Below are 19,363 nucleotides of genomic sequence, written 5' to 3' on the forward strand. Positions count from 1 at the left end.
GCAACACACAAAACAGGTTAGTGCACAGGTCTTGGCCTGCATGGAAGCTGTTGCAGTGCATTGTGGGATGGTGGTGGGAGTGCTATTTACCCACGGGCCTTTAATAGCGATATGAAATCATCTATTGTGGATATCGGAGGGTACATAAAAAATGACTAGGTAGAATGGTCATGCCCATCTTGGCCACTGTATTCAAGATGGTGGTGCAACATGGCACAAAGTGGTGCCCAGTCCTGTGTATTTTTAATGGATTAATTCTAAGTTTATGAGAAAGCATCAGCATCAACATAATTACACAATAGTCTCTGTATAATTATGAGCAAATTTTTTTTCTCTATTAAATAACCTTAAATAATGATAATATCATACAGCTTGTTTTGAAATAGGTGAGCAACAGCATCCTTGTTTAAACTTGTTTTAACAAGAATATTCTGAATTACAATAATCCGTTTATTCATAATGAAAGACACTATGAAAAACCTTTTGGAGCTTCTTTCAGAAAACAGTAGAGAGAAATGGGCACTAGAATTTCACTTTCACTGTGTCTTACCTGACATCATGGAGTATTTTCTTGCACTGCTCACCATATTGTTTGGCATTATTTTCAGAGCAAATCAAATCCAAAGAGGCCTGCACCTTCTTCACCTTCCTCAGCCAGCCCTGGGTATCATTGTCTAAATTAGAAGGTTCCAGGCTTTCAACACATGCTTTGGCTGCATAAACATCCAAAACCTACAGGAAATAAAACAGTTTGCAAGTGATTCAGTAGTTTTGCAATATTTCTAACATCCTTTAAACAATCCCAGAAAACCCCTGTTTTAGTGTGAAAGCCACTAAAAGCGATTTTATAAATAAATGCTAAGAGCACCAGATATAAAGAAATGCAGTTACCATCTCAGGACAGCGTCTAATGTGCTGATTTGCTCGCAAACGTGAAACCACTTCAGGGTGTAGAGAAAGCATCCGTGAGAGGTTCTGAAAACGGTTTTGGAAGAAATGATAGGCAACGTGGATGTGTAGGAAAGAAAGGTCATCATCTCGTCTTCGTCTCTGTACTTCATCAACACAGCTGAACATGGCATGACAAAGGAGCTGAGGAGTAAAGACCCAAGATTAATAACATGGTATTTATTTTCATCAGCAGCAGCAGCTAAAATTAGCATTACATTTAATATAAATATCCATCCATTTTAATATCCATTTATCTATCATCCATCCATTTTCTTCCATTTCCAGGAAGCTACTTTCTGCCGCTTGTATCTGCAATCTTGTTCTTTTGATCACTACCCAAAGCTCGTGACCATCTAGGGACATATAGATTGACCGCTAAATTGACAGTTTCTTCACCACAACACAATGGTGCAGCGTCCGCATTACTGCAGCCCCAATCCGTCTCTCAATCTCCCGTTCCCTTCTCTTATCACCCATGAACAAGACCCTGAGCTACTTAAAATCCTCCACCTGAGGCAGGAACATGTCCTTGAGCTGGAGAAGGTACTCCACCCTTTTCCAGCTGAGGACCATGGCCTCAGACTTAGAGGTGCTGATTCTCAAGCCAGCCGCTTTACACTTGGCTGCAAACCATTCCACTGCAAGCTGGAGGCCACCACCTGATGAAGCCAACAGGACCGCATCATCCGCAAAAACTAAAGATGAGATTCTGAGGCCACCAAGGCAGAAGCCTTCCGCCACTTGGCTACACCTAGAAGTTAGATTCAACTCATTGTCATTGTGTGCACAAGGTACACAACAAAATGATTGTTCCAGATCACTCATCCAGAGACGAGCATCTGCGGTCATGCAGCCAGAGACCGGCGCTACCATTAGGCAATGTGGTTTAAGTGTCTTGCCCAAGGACACAACGCACCGCAGGAACAGGAGCTTGAACCTGCAACCTTCCGGCTGCAAGGCGAGCACCTACTCACTGCGCCACTCCCACTGTCCATTTAATTGTAGTTTTTGACGTAACATTTAATTTAATAGTTTGAAGATTTTCAGGGTGGTTTATAGAGTTCCAATTGATTATTATCTTCTTGAGCCACAAATAGCATCAAGCCAAAGTATAATTAATGAAGTAATCCTATGATCTGTTTAAAACTGAATTATTTTTTATTCCGGTTTGTTGCTATGGATTACAGTGGGGGAAATATTTTAGTCCCCTGCTGAATTTGTAAGATTGTTGACTGCAAATCAATTTATAACTTGTGTTTTTTCAGGATCTTTGCTTGATAGTCAGACTCTTCATTAAAATGAAACTAACATAACAATTTTAGATTGTTCATTTCTTTACACCAACTGAAGGGCATTTCTACAAATTCAGCAGGGGATCAAATAATTATTTCCTCCACTGTTTAACCCCTCCACACTCATTCCAAATTCCTTACTCTTGTATCTGCTTTACAGTGTGCCAACACCTTGTCAGAAAGCGTTAGCTGATATAAGTTGTCATGCTATTTGACTGCAGTGAACTGGACTGTTGTGACAGCAGAGAAAATTGTGTGCAGGGATCCATCCATCCATCCATTCACTTCCACTTATCCTGGTCAGGGTCGCAGGGGGGCTGGAGCCTATCCCAGCTGACATAGGGCGAGAGGCAGGGTACACCCTGTACAGGTCGCTAGCCTGTCGCAGGGCCAACACAGAGAGACAGACAACCTCACTCACTCACTATTGCCTATGGGCAATTTAGAATGGCCAATTAACCTAACCCCAGTAAGTGCATGTCTTTGGACAGTGGGAGGAAACCTGAGTACCCAGAGGAAACCCACGCAGACACGGGGAGAACATACAAACTCGATAGAGAGGCCTGGGCTAAGGTGGAATCAAACACAGGCCTTCTAGATGTTAGTCTAACTGTGAGGCAGCAGTGCTAACCACTGGGATGTTTTTTAAATTAATTAATTTTTATACTCTATTTTATGTTGAAGAGTTAATAGGAGAAATAGTAGGATTTATTGCAGATTGAAGGTAAAATTAATCGAACATTACATAAACAAGCATTTTCAAGTGTAACAAGGCTATATTTGAAGAAACAAATAGTCATATTGCACTAATAGAGGCAGGTATTTTGCACTGTCTTTAACTTTAACTTTGCATTAGTCTCACCTCTAATTCTTCATCTGATCCCACTTTCATGGTCATGGAAACAAAATCCCACAGGTACCTTTCAAAAAAGTCTCTAATTTTTTCATTCGCAATGTTTGCCATGTAACTGCCAAATGGAGTTTTCAAGAAAAATGCATGGAAATGACCAGGTGAATGATCTGCAAAAACAAACAAAAAGCAAACAAACAAACAAAAACAAGCTGAATGCCATTGATGTGTTAGGATGTAGGCTTAAAAAAGAGGTTTAAACTAATATAATCCTAGACAGAGAATAAATATGTTACTTGTACAGTATATTTACTTTGATGTCTGGATGTTTGCATCATGAGCCCATCTAGGAAGTCTTTGATCCACCAACTGAAGGGCATGTGGCAATGCATGGTGTGACCACCTGTGATATGGCTTTGTACCATTAATAATCTGGAGAAGTAAAAGAGCCAAAATTAAATATATATTATATATATATATATATATATATATATATATATATATATATATATATATATATATATATATATATAATGATTTTTTAACAGACACTGTAATTCTCTTATTTTAAATGCATTTTTCATGTGCTAGAAAATTAACTAAAATTAGTTTTACAGCTGATCATTGAAAAAAATACTGACTTGAAGTTTCACTTAAAATAAATAAATAAACAAATAAAACCTAAATGAGACTATTTGAACTGAATACACTGACTGACCACTTCATTGCTGTTCATTATTTCAAATTTCTAATCAGCCAATGGCAGCAGTTGGATGCATGTAGACATGTAGATGTGGTCAAGGCGGCCTGAGTAAGTTCAAGCTGAACATCAGAATGGTAGAAGAAAAGAAGAATGTGGGATGGTTATTAGGGGCAGATGTGGTGTTCTGAGTACCGTATTTTCCGGACTATAGAGCGCACCATACTATAAGCCGCACCTACAAATTTTTTGGAAAAAACTGGAAACGTACATATATAAGCCGCACCGGGCTATAAGCCGCTGGTATCTCCGCCGCTCTCGGTTTTCCACAATTACTCGGCACTCAGCAGAGGGGGACAGACAACCCCAAATTTGAGTTATAAGAAGTCAATTCACCATTGATTCGTTCACGCCGAGCTTACGTGCAGCGGCTCTATTTCCCTCCTGTAGTGCCAGGTCGATAGCCCTCAACTTAAAAGCGGCATCATAGGAAGTTCTTTTTGTGGTTTCCATGATGAGGGAGTTTGAAAAAAATCTCTTTTGTGCCTGCTGCTAGCACTTGTTGGCGCTTTCTTCTTTGATTTCCAACTTTGACGTCCCATGATTCATATCCTGCTAAAGAGCCCCCTGGTGGTTAAAGAAAAATCCACAGAAACGCCGCACCGGGCTATAAGCCGCATGGTTCAAAACGTGGGAAAAAAGTAGCGGCTTATAGTCCGAAAAATACGGTAATTCAGAAACTGCTGAGCTATTGTCCTATACAACCATTTCTAGGATTGCATAAGACCACACTGGATGCTACTTCTGTCAGCTAAGAACAGGAAACAGACTACAATTCGCATCAGCTCACCAAAACAGGAGCCTACCTGAGTATTGTTGCTCACCATGTCCATCTCTTTATGACCACAGTGTACCCAGTTTCTAATGGCTACCTCCAGCAGGATAAGGCATCATGTCACAATGTTCAAACCATCTGAAACTGGTTTATTGACCATGACAGTGAGTTCACTGTACTTAAATGGCCTCCACAGTCACAAGAGCTCAATCTAATTGAGCACTTTTGGGATGTGGTGGAAAGAGAAATTTACAACATGGATGTGCTGGCAACAAGTCTGCAGCAACTGTGTGATGCTGTAATTTCAGTATGAACCAGAATCTCATGGATATTTCCAGCACCTTGCTGAATTGATGCCATGAAGAATTAAGGCGATTTTGAAGGCAAAATGGAGTCTGAACCAGTATGCGCAAAGTGAATCCATGAAGTGGTCTGTCAGTATTGATGCTTTTGTCATACAACTGTGAGATACTTACTTGTTTTCTACCTTCACATAAGGCACACTGAGCATCTCTTTGTTCCTAAAAATCTCGAGCCACAGGTTCCTGATGTCTTCCTCATTATCCAGGAGAAGGTCTATATTGCAGTCTCGGTCCATGACTGAGATCAAGTAGGCTAGAAGTGGAGACACAACTGCTTGGATTTTCCTCCACAGTGTGTGTCTGAAAGAAATATTCATGCAACATTCTTAAAATTAGCCTGATATTTGTTGATATCTACTCAAAATCACAGTTGAGGCAAGTATCAGGCCAAATGAAGCCAAATTTGCAGTTGTAATGATAAACACCCTGTTTGCAGTTGTGTATTTTACATTGAACACAACAAAAAATCTTTCGATAAATGATGAATAAATAACAGACACGACTGCAAATAAATGTACCAAAAAAAAAAGAAAAAAAAAGTGAAATGTAGACCAGCATGGTGTACAGCAAATATTAAATAAACTTACAGGAACGTCCCTCCCTCTTGAAGAGCGCTGACATTAGATGCTTCATTTAGAACCCAGCTTTTTGGATTGGGCATGTTGAGCTCATAGTCCTTTAACAGTGAGTGAATTCGCTTCCTCACAGTTTTTGCAAACAATCCTTAAAAACAAAAACACAGCAATACATTTCAGCAAAATGTATCTCAGCTGCAGTTTCACTGTAGTTATGCACAGCACAGGCTTGTGCTGATTTTCTAACCTTGATTATAACTGCCATCCAGAAGAGCGAGCAGATTCTCGACTCTCTTAGTGCTGAATTCTCCACTGTCTCCTTCATCTCTCAGCATGCTCACTGCACTCTGCACACAGCTTCTCACCAGGTTTGTAGTGTCAAAGAAATCTTTGAAAACCTGAAGAAAAAAAAATCTTTTTAAAAAAAATTTGTAGCAGCAGTTAACAAACACACTGATTATCTGCAACATTAAAGACACCATTTACTGCTATCACTACTCTTATTAGAACAGTAACTGTCAACTGGGTGGGATGTACACTTCTCAAAAAAAATAAAAAATTCAAGGAATACATTTTAATCAGAGCATAGCATCAAGTGCAGTGCTAGTGAGCAGGCAGTGCAGGAGGTTTTGTGTAAAGAGAACTCTCTTGACAATATGATTTCATTCTTTTTTGGCACCCTGCATCATCATTAGCATGCGGGATAGCTAGCCTAAGGATTACTGGTATTTTTAGTTGTTCTTATCTCTCATCTTAAATGGCCAGCAACCTCCATAAATACAGATACATCTGAAAGAATTCTGCTACCAAGACAGAGCCTGCTTTACCCAGCATTAGCAGCTGACAGTGAGATGCTTCCAGTGGATACAGAGTGTGATTACACAGCCATAGTTCTCTCCAATCATGCCCCATTAGTGATTACCGTCCTTGGCGTTTCAATACGCTACTCCTCTCAGATATAAAATTCTTATCATCTGAAATAACTGAGTATTTAGCATGTAAACCCCAGGGATGTCCTCTATAATCTGGGAGTCAATGAAAGCATACATAAGGGGTCAGATTATATCATATAATGTTCAGATAAAAAAAAAATTAAAAATTAAAAAAATTAACCCAAGATATTCTATAACTTGATAAAATGCTAGCTGATGCTTCATCACCTGAGCTACTTAAGCAATGTTTATTCTTTCAAACTGAATTTAATCTCCTGAACAAAGTTATTATCATTCAGTTTTGAATGAAATAAAGAAAACTGAAATTAAAAAAACATTTTCATTAACTGAAATAAATGATGATAATTAAAGGGAAAAAAAAAAACAATATTATGGGTTTACAAAAATAAAAAAAACAAACTGAAATTATAGATAAAATTCATCATTTTATTTAACATCCTTGTGGATTGATATGAAATTATTTTTTTTGCTCTAGTATTTTAAACTGGCAGTGCCCATACGGCAACTGTGTGCATGTGCGTGTGTGCACTGCGCTGGTCCAAAAAGTAATGGCAGCAGTCTGCGAGAAAGCAGTTGAGTCCCATATGGGATAGAGTCGCTGCTTTTTGGGGTCCTGTTGGCTTCATCAGGTGGTGGCCTCCAGCTTGCAGTGGAACCATTCGTAGCCAAGTGTGAAGCAGCTGGCATGAGAATCAGCACTTCAAAGTCTGAGACCATAGTCCTCAGCTGGAAAAGGGTGGGGTGCCCATTCCAGCTCTGGGACGAGTTGCTGCCCCAGGTGGAGGGGGGTAACTATCTCGTGGTCTTGTTCACAAGTGATGGGAGAAGGAAGTGAGAGATTGACAGACCGATCGGGTCTGTGTCGACAGTGATGAGGGCACTGCATTGGTCTGTCATGGTGAAGAGGGAGCTGAGCATGAAAACAAAGCTGTCGATTTAGCGGTCAATCTACACCCCTACCCTAACCTATGGTCATGAGATTTGGGTAGTGACCGCAATACAGATACAAGCGGCGGAAATGGGCTTCCTCCGAAGGGTGGCTGGCCTCTTCCTTAGAGATAAGGTGAGGAGTGCAGCCATTCAGAGTAGAGCCTCTGCTCCTCCACACTGATAGGAGCCAGCTGAGGTGGTATGGGCATCTGACTACGATGTCTCCTGGGCACCTCTTGGATGAGGTGTTCTGGCATGTCCTACCAGGAGCACGCACCGGGGCAGACCCAGGAGAGATTATATCGCTTGGCTGGCCTGGGAATGCCTTGGTGTCTCCCCAGATGAGCTGGTGGAGGTGGCTGGAGAGAGGGAGATATGGGCTTCTCTGCTTAGGCTGCTGCCCCCGCAACCCAGCCCAAGATAAATGGAAAAAAATGGATGGATGGATGTTTTTTCTGGATTTCTGGTTGACATCCTGTCTCTCTCCATTAAAATTAAACTACCATAATAATTAGAGACTGTTCATTTCTTGGTAAATCAGCAAACTTAAATATTCAGCAGGGGATCAAATAAGCATTTCCTTCACTGTATGCCTGGCACCTCTAATTACAAACATTGCAACAAAGGTAAAAGCAAGAAAGTGGTGAAAAATATTAAACCTGCTCATTTAACAGAGGTTAGTGAATTGTACTTTGATTTTGTGGAAATATGTATACTCTATTCCTTAAGGTTTTTGAATTGCTTGTAAAATAACACTTACTGTAGAGTCATCAGTTTGTGGCATGCCAGTGTAGTCTTCTGTCTCCATGGCTTGGAAGGAGAGAGAATCATGTGTTATTTTCTTAGTATACAAAATATTTGATAGAATTTTTTTTTTTTTTTTGCTGAATTACCCTCAGGTGGATCTTCAAAAAGATCACTTATGCGCCAATCTTTCAAAGAAAGGACATCTGAAAAAAACTCTTTTGATCTTCTGAGATCATCAATGTGAACAGACCTCCAAGGACCTGAAAAAAATCAGATTAAGACAGACACAGTATGTAAGTTTTAACTGCTGTTTAAAGTGTGGTCTTTTTTGATGTTCCACTTCAGTCTTAAGTAGCACAACATACTGTGATTTGCGTAGGAAATATTCGATATAAACTAACCTCATCAATATTAGTGTTGTCTTGTTTGTGCTATCAAAACATGTTATGACAAAATTGCTGACATGAAATAAACCTCAATTTGCATGTGTATGTGTGAGTGCGTCGCATGACTAACCGCCTTGAAACCCAACATGGGAGGTCCCACCCTCTATTCGAGGTAGTTTGATGACAAAGTACACAAATGTCTTTGTGTCGTCAGTAGTATCACACTTGTTTACTTCATTGAAGCATGAGTACCTTAGAAAAACCAAACAAGTAAAAGAGAAAAATATCAGATTTTGCAGTAATGTTGGCAAATTATATAAAAATGAGCAATTACGTGATGATCTTCCTGCTCACTTGGCTGAGGAAAGAATATTCCTTCTGTGAAATCCTTCATCATAGTCCGCTTGGATAATGAGCACTTTGTTTGCATGTGTTGAGCCCAGAAATTCCCTAGTATTGACACATAGACAACTTGTAATATAGTAATATAATAAATATAACAAATATATTGTAATATCATAAAACATATATTTAATAAACAGTATAATAACTAAACAGTACATGGATCCATAAATCTACTCAATATAACAGACAGTATTAATTTTCTATCATACTCAGCAGAGTCACAAGATTTTAAAGCAAGATGGTGTTTTAAAATTGCTCCTTTTCATTGTAATGGACAATGCTGTACATGCTTACCTGATTTTCTTGAGGAAAGAGTACTCAGTGTCAAATTGCTGCAGTGTCAGCAGCTGGATAGACTCAATCTTTATCAGGCTCTGCAGCTGTTGAATGTCTGCTGCAGTGAGTAGCCTGGAAAAGGTTGTAACCTTCGAAAAAGAAAATAACCAAGAATTACTACATATTAATCATCAATATTGCCCTGCTAGGCGGTGCTCTTGTTGAATATTAAGTTTTTATTTACTGATTCACAGTAAAATTTTTCCTGTCTTTTAACAACAAATAAGAACTACACTAAAACTGAAAAGAAGTTACCCAATACTTCCACTTTCCATAAGAATATTAAAGAATAAAAATATCTAAAGCAAACAAAGCAAAAGTATAAGTCTTGGTAGAAATAACGTAAGTAATTAAGAGTGTATCTAGTAAAAACTTGTTACTAGTAACATAAGTCAGTGAGTCAATAACACCGAGGACCTGACATCAAAATCCAAGCCATATATTTCCCTTTTAAACTGTAAATTGCATTGATGTTAACAGACCTTGAAATTCAAGGCATTTTTTCAATTTCTGGTTTTAATAAAGCTACAGTGTTATGGGATTGCTGTGTATTATTTGAAAGCAAACAAAGAAAAATTACCTCAGTGAACAAGAAGTGTGACTGTTCAGGCTGCTGAGTGTGATACACAATGTAGTCTCCCAATGAACTGTGCATTGCGTCTTTAACATATTCTTGCATTAAATGCTCTCTTTCCTCATCAGGAAGGTTGGATTTGTCCAAACGAACAACTGAGTCAGGAGTGGCACAGTTGAGCAGAATGCCTTTGGCTTTGTTCAGAGTGATCTGAGCATCAGTTTCAGTACTCTGACTCTTTGCTACTTGCATGACCACAGAGGAGCATGTGTCTGAGTGGTAGCCGATGAACACATCACTTGGAAAATACTGTTTTTTTGAAGAGTGATTACTTAAGGAGACAAAATTTTTGACCCATGCCTCTAACTGTCTGGCAATGTCCTTCTGTTCCGTTCTGAGGACAGTGTTGATGTCAAGGTAGTGTTTCTCCAACCTATTAATGAGTGGTATTGGAAACTGCTCATAGACCACTTCTTTCTCTTCAATGACGATGAGCCTGAAGTTTTGGTGAACTCTGCATTTCACACGATGTGTTCCTAATCCAAGATCAACATACTTTTGACCCCCAAGTGTCACATAGTACTGGTTCAGAGCATCATAGAGACTTTCATACAGATTTTGAAGGTTCAGAAGCACAACTGTCTGTCCGGTCTCCATGCACACCTTGACCCGATTGATGTTCCTACAAATCTGTGTGTACTCCTGATCCTTTGGGAAACTAGATCCAAATATTATCTCTGGGTGGATTTGATGAGAGAAGAATATCTGTTGGAGAATCTGAAGAGCTGCGTAGTTTTTTGTGAGGATTAAAAGATACCTGCTTTCCTCCATTTTAAAAGCTGGAGAGATGCTTTGCTCAACCATGTCAATAGTTGTGATACTAGCATTAGCAAAGTCATCTCTGAGTTCTTTGCTGAATATGTCAAGTACATCAACATCATCTTTTCCACTGAAGTTTCTCAGGACTGCTCCAGTGATCTGATCTGCAGTAGGACGTTCATTAGAGGATTTGGTAACTGAAAATAACATTTTTATCACACTGTAGAAATCCCGCAGACCAAAAAACCCTTTGCTTTCTTCGCATACTGTCCTATATGCTTTTGCAAAGGGCTCAAAGAGGTGACTGATCTTTTCAAGAACCTGTTTGTCAGATGAGCAGATTCCTTTGGCACTTTTGATAAGCTCTTTCTCATTTAAATCTCCACGGGATACAAAAATTCCACGATTCATTTTGGCAGGGTCCAATGCCCAGTTAGAAATTCCAATGAACCCAACCCTTTTATGAGGTTTTGGCTCATCATCAACGCAGCCCTCTTCCAGTAATGGATGCAATGCTTTCAGTGGCATTTTTGGGGAATCCTCAGCCAATCCAATCTCATCAAGAACAACAACTGAGATATATTCATCCAGGTTTTTGCTTTCTTGAAAGCGGGCACATTGCTTAAATGTGTTGATTATTCCTTCAGGAGTTGAATGAGGACTACACTGGAAGGACACCAGATGTATTTGTTTCAGCTTCTTGTAGAGGTCAGAATGTGATGTGGGACCCTGCATTGCATCTGCAACTAGGGTTTTAGACAGTGATTTGGAGCTTCCAGGTTTTCCAACAATAAACAAGGGAATTCTTAGCTCAATGCAGACCACCATCATAAAGAAGTTCTCTTTCAAAGCCTCATTTCTGGCTATTGTCTCGCCCATGGGTACCCCACTGAGTAGAACATCCTGCATGAGTTGGATTTCCTGTTGTATTCTCTGTGGTTTGTACTCATCACGCAGAATTTGGCTGATAGTTTCCTGATATCGCCCTTTGTGTTCCAAACAGGACTGATAACATACTCCAGTAGCCATCAAGAGTGACCAGATTACTTTGTCCCTAGCAGGTAAAAATGGTGGGTTGTTTTTTTTCCTCTGAGATTGCTGCTGACCAAAGGCTTTTAGAGCTTCAGCAAACATTGGATGATTTTTGTGGAACCACAGAAATACTTGCATGCAGCGTTCAACATCCCTCAAACTGACAAAGCTGCATTCATCTTTCCTCTCTCTCATGAACTTTTGTGATGACGATAACACTTTAATTATTGTTGGTATATAGCTCTTCTCAATCAAGCTGGCCTTTGCCTGTCTTTGTACAATTTGTTCGATGTACATTTGCTCTGTTGAGTCATTGAGTTGTCCAAAATCCCAAACAAGAGGCATCATGCTGGGTGGTAACAAATGAACACGATACACAAGCTGGCGGAGAGGGATGGAGCCAAGTCTGTCTTCAGTCTCCTCAGCTCGAACACGGTAGCCCAATCCTGATGCTTCCAGCCTCTCGATCATTTGGTCTGTATGTCTTCTGTATGGGTTACAAGCTGCAATTATCTGTAGCCCTGTATTAGAGCCAAGCTCTTCTCCCTGCACTGAGTTATCACAAAGGATCTCCTTGATACAACTAATGGCCTCGGTGGTGTTTGCCTCATCAAAGAAGAGAACAGAGTCAAACCCATGAGTCTCTTTATTGGTCACTGCAAGAGTTTCTGTTTCCTTCACTTTCTCATAAATCATTTCTGATGTGGTTCCTCCATGAACCTTGACCAGTTTCATATTTTCTGCAGTTGCTCCACATCTTCTCAGTTCACACATGAATTTTATGAGCCTTGTTTTGCCACATCCTGTCTCACCCATTATGATGACAGGAATGCCACACTTAAATCTCATATGAATTGCCATCATTTTGAGGATATTGTCAATGGTCAGTTCATATGTTTCATCAGGATCTGTTGGCCACTTGATGCCAAGCACACTGCAGAGATGCTCAATTTTGTCAGCTCTAGGGAGCTGATCAAAGTCCGTATTAAAAGGGACTCTCTGAAGTTTTAAGGCATTGTACAGCTCTTTGCTCATGATGTTTTCCTTTATCACTTCTTCAGTCAAAGGATTTATTGCATCAACCCCTCTCTGGTTATTGGGCTTAAGGTGAAATCCAATGAACGTCATGGACATGTGGTCATCATTAAAAAAGATGTATGGATGTGGCTCCCTTTCCCACCTTTTTCTAAAAAGGAAGGGAGCTAAGTCATTTTCTTTTAGCCCACTGATGTCAGTTTTCTTCCTCCCTAGACTCTGGTCAGAGATGCATAGTGATGGGGTTGCAAAGTCTTTGGACATCAAGATCATGAACTCAACCACAAAGTTTTTGAACCCGTGAAGAGTGTCTCCAACAAACTCAAAGTTACAGAAAACTGAATTCTCACAGTCTTTCAGCTGAAGATTAAGGAACCAAACAAAGTTACGCAGCTCTGCCCATGATGGATCTATTATACCACAATAGATTAAGAGTATCTGAAGGCACTTTGCACGGGTTCCTTCAATGCCCCTGTAAGTGAAGTTGTCAAGATTGTCACTGTTGTAATAACGTGTGAGGTACTGGTATGGTCTTTGATAAGCTTCACTTCTGAAACATTCATCATCCATGAGGGGGTCATCACAATCCATGTCATGATTTCCTTCTTTCTGCATCTCCAAAGCCATAACCTCTTTTGGTGGACGGCAAAACACTTTTGGGAAAACATCTGAGAATGCAAAGTTTTCCTTTCGTACCTAAAAATATATAAATGCATAATTAAGTTTAGAACAATCAGATCTATTCTCACTCCTAAGACCATCCTCTCCTACAAGCTACAAATCGTAAGTTCAGCAATTATTTGTATATAATTTTTATTTGATATACAAATTAGATACAAGTATAACTGTCTGTTTGTTCAGCAGAAGCAACATGTTAAGATTATGGCATAATTTTGTGCTATCTGAGAATCTGTTTAATTTCAAATGTCAATAAAATGAATAATCATAATATCATACATAAACATTGGCACATTATTAGTTCTGATCCTTCTCTTAAATCTTTACATTCGTTGCCTAGATTCGTTTACAAGAGACCTCCCAATCTCAGAAATCATCTGGTTAAGTCTTATCTTCCTAGCCCTAAGACTGAACATGACCGCACTGATAGACCATTTGGTAATTACCGGTGCGGACACTGCACTCAGTGTAATTTTACACGTCACATGACCACCTTCTGTCATCCACGGTCAGGTAAGCTCTTTACTATGAAGCGTAACATTACATGCGAAACTAACTAATAATGTGATTTATATGTTGAAATGTCCATGTGGTTTGGCGTATGTCGGCAAAACCACGCAACCACTGAAAACTCGTATATCAGAGCATCGGTCTAATATCCGCAACCATAACACTAAAAGTTCTGTAGCATTGCACTTCACACAGGCCGCACATAGTGTTTCGTCTTTGCAGTTTTTTGGCATAGAATCTGTCTCTATCACCACACAGAGGTGACATTAATTCTGCCTTACTGAAAAGAGAAGCTTATTGGATATTCACACTCAATACCCTTTCTCCGTTTGGACTCAATGAAGATTTTGATTTAAGACCCTTTCTGTAATTAACCTTTTGGTCAGTTGCCACTTCTGGTACATATGGGCTAGTGTAATGTTTTCTATCTTTGTGTCGGAAATTTGAGCGTTGTTTCCTGTCTGATATAGACGATGTCTAACAACAATGTACATATGACACTGTACTGTGGGACCTTTGTTTGTGGATCGGAGATTAATTTTTAGTGTATCTTTAATGGCTTATTTTGTACTTTTATTTATTTGTATTTTTCTTCCCTTTATTCTTATATTGTGACGAGGATGGTTGTAATGGTGTATTCTTAGATGTTTTTAGGTATGCTACACTGATGTGAGGTTTTAAAAATGGTCTTTCCTATTTGTTTCTTATTTATGTGATAGACCAGTCTGGTATATCCATGATTTCAGGTGTTCTTTGTCCTATTTTTTCCTTGGTCATTGAATGGCACCTGTCACTCAATTTCTTGGTGACGGGTGGGTATTTAAACAGGTGTGTAGCATTACCTTGTTAAGTCTGAAGAAGGGCATTCCAGCCCGAAATGTTACTTCTTTAATACTGATGGATTAAAATTTCTCAAGGAGCTTTTTGGTGTGCGGACCTCCTCCTTTTTCATTGAGTTTTGCTTGGATCCAGCACCCAGGTTAATTTTTTGGATGTGCGTGTTTCTCTTTTATTAAATAAAATGAATAAGCCATGCCAATAGTAGAGTATAGTATGATTTCATAAGAACTAGACAAGCAGTAAAATCTCCACTTACTGATCTGGTGGCACATCTGTTCTGATCATTTGTGGATTCTAGTAACTCAATGATATACAAGTGGTTCTGCCTGCAGTGCCACATTTGTCCATCAGAATCCATCAGGTACCGCAAAAAGAAAAGCTTGAAGATGAATTCATTCAAGCCTTTTTGCACCTTGAAATCAGATATGAGACATAAAAATGTTACACATTATGAATAGGGATTCTAACAGAACCACAATGTCCATTTAAATAAATAAACTGATAAATAATAGCACTTTCACTAAATAATAAAAATTGCTTACCGAGGATGTGACATCAAAGTGAAACACCTTAAGATCTTTTTGTTTTGGTGTGTCATACAAAAACCGGAGAATCTTGTGGTCATCAACTTCATGTTCAGTGAGCCTGATGCACTTCTTAAATGCACTTCCTTGTTTAACACTTTTCTCCAGCTTTTCATACAATCTTTGGACATACAATGATTTGCCTAAAATGGCAGAATAACAGTCCATTAACTGGCTGACAAATCATTGCAAAAATAATAACTGAATGTAATAACTGCATTACAGATGTATTTCTAGGCAGAAACAATTTTGTTATCAGAAGACAGAAAACCAGATATAATTCAACACCGTTTTCCATATATATACTGTAATGTGAAACTTATTTCAAACGATTCCAAGAACATTTACAAGTATTATTTCTGGACATTTTTAAATCAAATCACCGACACTGATTAAAGAAAATTTGCTTCCAGTCATGATTACATTATAGAAAACTGCATAAATTAAATCAATATAAGTATTGCCTGAAGATGTTTTTAAAGAGGTGCATCACTTTAAGAAAATTATGTTAATTTAGAGTTACTGTTAAATAATGTATAAACCTAAAAACAATTATTGTTTCATTAAACAATAATTGACCTATCTGAACAATTATTTTACATAACATTGATGGAGACAGAAATTAGTCATAAGAAAGTGTACTGCACATATATGACTCACCGACTCCTGCACGACTGGAAGCAACAATACCCAAAGAATGGCCACCTTTGAACACAGCATTCTTGTAATCTGAGGTGATGGTGTAATGCCTGGAAAGGTACTGCTGAATCTTTTCCAGTGGCTCTTGTGGCACAAAGTCTGCTTTGTACTGACTGAATGCAGTTGGAATGTAAGTGTGCTCTCTGTCAGAGCTGCAAAAGATCACTAGCCTGTAATCATTTTTCAGGGAGCACAGGTTTTGAAAACACCTCTCCATTGCACAGCTAACATCATAGGAAAGCTGATCTGCAAAGAGCATTGTGTAAATCTTCTGGCCAATGTCACCTGGTGTGAGACATCTTCTCAGGAAAAGCTCTACCTGTTCATAAGATGTTGAAGGGGTACACAAGAGCACCTCATCATAAGTTGGCAATGGCTCGTAGTCGCTGGTCATGTACAAGCAGATACTTGAAGTCAGGACCTCATCGTGTGGGCAGATTATGAGATTAGGTTGTTTTGAGTTTAAGCCTTTTGGAAGGCTCCTTCTGAGGGAACTGTCTTTTGTCTCTGAGAGCATCGGTTCCTCTTCCCATTCACTCTCATTTTTGTTTTCTGTCATCAATTGCAAGAGACTTCCTAAACTCCTGATGTGTAAAAGGTCATGGAAAAATACTCCTTCATTCTTCATGTAGCTGTTCCACAACTCCTCAAGTTCTTTCAAACCAACAGCCTGCTCTGCTTCATCTGCTGGGTCAGTGTGGTCTGTAAAATGACTATCAATGTGTTCACCATCTCTTTTGCCACAATCATATTGGTTGTGAAACCTTCTCCATGTAGTCCAGACATCTGATGTTGAGCAGTTTGGTTTGATAAAAGAAAGCATCATCAGTGCTTTGTCCTCTATTTCTGCATTCATGTTTGTTGGAGACAATATGCTGCACAAGTAGAACATTTGTTCTGCTGTGAAGTAGTTTAGGTAGTAGTGATCATTTCTCTGTCTGTCCATGAAATTTTGCCAGTCATCAAGAAACATCTCCATGTTCTTGGATAGTGATGTGAGTCCTTCAATTAAACTTCCATTTATTTTGAAGCCATACAGTGTCTTGCAAAAGTTGATTTCCATAGTGATACATGGGTCACTCTCAGTATTGCAAAAAATCTTAGCTTCCCAACACCTGAATAGTGGGTTTCCTGAAGTGTGAAGATCTATGAATGCTTTGGCAAGTCTTTGGATGTTCTCAAACACCTGAATATGAAGAATAAATTAGAGTATGGGTGAGATTAAAAATTAAGTCATTGTCAAACCGTCAATGTAGAGAGTTAATAAGTATAACAAAATCATACCTCGGTGAACCGCTCCACTTCACTCTGATTGTGTTGCTTTTTTCCAGACATGAGCATGAGCTTGTTTTGCAGCTCTTTCAGGTCCTCAAAGGTATATGTCATGGTTTTATGTCCATCCTCAGTTTGTAGTGTCAGAGAATTATCTAAGTCAATCTATAAAGGGACATAACAAAAATGACTGGAGTTGGGTGTTATTACTATGCAAAATTTAGTAATTAAAAAAAAAAATCACATAAAAGGCTTTAGCTATCACAAGAAAATGTACTACATTTTGCAGCAACACATGTTCTAGAGATTAGAATTGTGAAAATCTTCCTATTTCTTTCAGAATTCAGCATTACTAACATTAATTTGTTTACCTTTTTCTGGTTTTGTGCTTTGATGATGTATTTCCCTCGGTCATTGATGGATGTAGCCAAAGACAGCGATGAGAATTCAACAGATCCATGGCTTTCTCTAACAGTTGTTAACCATTCCAGATGACGTGAAGTATCGAGCTTAAATGAGACATCAAAAAATAAAAAAAAAAAACCTATGTATTTCTGGATGTAAGTAAAGGTTTTCATAAATGTCAGGTAAAATTTAAGGTGCGTTGACTGGAAATAGCTGTTCCTGACAACAGTCATGCTGAAACAAAAGATATATTTGTACAAGTACTGGTTTTGCTGTTTGATGAACTTGACAGATTAAACACTGCACAAAAAAATTCCAGGAGCACTTTTTAATCAGAGTATAGCATCAACTCAATCAAATTTCTGGTATGATGATCTGGTCAGTTAAGTAGCAGAGAATTGTTTATCAGTTTTAGCTTCTTTGGTGTTAATGAAATTAACAACGGGTGCACTAGAGGGGCAACAATGAGACAAACTCCAAAACAGGAATGGTTTTACAGGTGGAGGCCACTGACATTTTTTTCCCCTCCTCATCTTTTCTGAGAATTTTTTTCACAATTTTTGCATTTAGCAGGGGTCAGCTACTACTGGCAGCAACTGGATCCAACAGAGATTGTACAGATAGCCCAACTCCTCCAGGATGGTATTGCCAGAAGGTTTTCTGTGACTCCCAGCAGTCTCAAAAACATGGAGGAGATTCTGGGAGACTACTGGGAGAGGCAGTTACTCTAGGACAGCTGGACCAGGCTGTGGAAGGTCCTTAACGCATCAGCAGAACCAGTATCTGCTCATTTGGGATAATAATAATAATAATAATTGTTGGAAAGACCGACCTACTGGGCATGCGCCAAGTAGCAGTATAGCAGCAACGTAGCAGTAAGATCGGCAGTGGATGGCGAGTGCCGGAGTGGACTATGACGGAAAACCTTAATGTGTGTAGTGTGCGTCATTGCTGAGGATGTGAGTGATCATTTAACTGCCTTTTTCTTTATTGTGTGTCGTACTTACGAGTAGCCTGAGTTGTAGGTGACGTAGTGTGATAAACTTACAGTTAAGTCCGATCCGTGATGAGCAGGAACAATGTTCCCTTTGTATTCCAATACAATTTCTCCTAGTGTAAACTGTGGGCAGACTTCACCCTTCAGCTCACATCCATGTTAGAATGTTTACCTTGCTTGTGCCATGCATGTTATGGTGATACTAGTTGTAAGCTAGCGGTTGGCTTGCCGACCCATTTGCCGAGGGGCATGTAGCAACATGTCTCCATGTTATGAGCCATTGTAGCCACTAGATGGTAGTGTTGCATTACATTTGAATGTGAATTCCCTAATACCTGTAGAACTGTAGTGAAGTAGGAGAAATAGGTAGAATAGTGCAACTTCCTGACCTGTTGTCAGATGTTTAGTAAGTTGATGATGTTTATTCAGATTTATCTGTTTATTGAGTTTATTAATGTAAATATTATTTCTTTATTAATCTATTTCAGACCACACATACTATCATGCATGCCTACTGATGTTACTGTGCTGTTCGTATGCCAAAGCCTGATTAAAGTACACGACTGCATGTGATGGGCTGCTGAGTGTTCTGATCG

General features: G+C 39.1%; 1 protein-coding gene across 1 annotated transcript in view; it reads right to left on the reverse strand.

Moving 5' to 3' along the window:
- Nucleotides 1-19,363, reverse strand: part of LOC115778843 (E3 ubiquitin-protein ligase rnf213-alpha-like) — a 92,557-nt gene that overhangs the window by 23,195 nt on the left and 49,999 nt on the right. The window contains 18 exon segments of the mRNA XM_030727195.1: nucleotides 551-732; nucleotides 892-1,092; nucleotides 3,106-3,263; nucleotides 3,407-3,525; nucleotides 5,105-5,290; nucleotides 5,578-5,713; nucleotides 5,813-5,963; nucleotides 8,209-8,258; nucleotides 8,342-8,455; nucleotides 8,712-8,833; nucleotides 8,936-9,031; nucleotides 9,281-9,411; nucleotides 9,903-13,478; nucleotides 15,067-15,222; nucleotides 15,353-15,537; nucleotides 16,055-17,279; nucleotides 17,378-17,530; nucleotides 17,737-17,874. Coding sequence (XP_030583055.1) covers nucleotides 551-732; nucleotides 892-1,092; nucleotides 3,106-3,263; nucleotides 3,407-3,525; nucleotides 5,105-5,290; nucleotides 5,578-5,713; nucleotides 5,813-5,963; nucleotides 8,209-8,258; nucleotides 8,342-8,455; nucleotides 8,712-8,833; nucleotides 8,936-9,031; nucleotides 9,281-9,411; nucleotides 9,903-13,478; nucleotides 15,067-15,222; nucleotides 15,353-15,537; nucleotides 16,055-17,279; nucleotides 17,378-17,530; nucleotides 17,737-17,874 — 7,079 coding nt within the window.

Source organism: Archocentrus centrarchus, chromosome 4, assembly GCF_007364275.1.
Source record: "Archocentrus centrarchus isolate MPI-CPG fArcCen1 chromosome 4, fArcCen1, whole genome shotgun sequence".
Taxonomy (NCBI): Eukaryota; Metazoa; Chordata; class Actinopteri; order Cichliformes; family Cichlidae; genus Archocentrus; species Archocentrus centrarchus.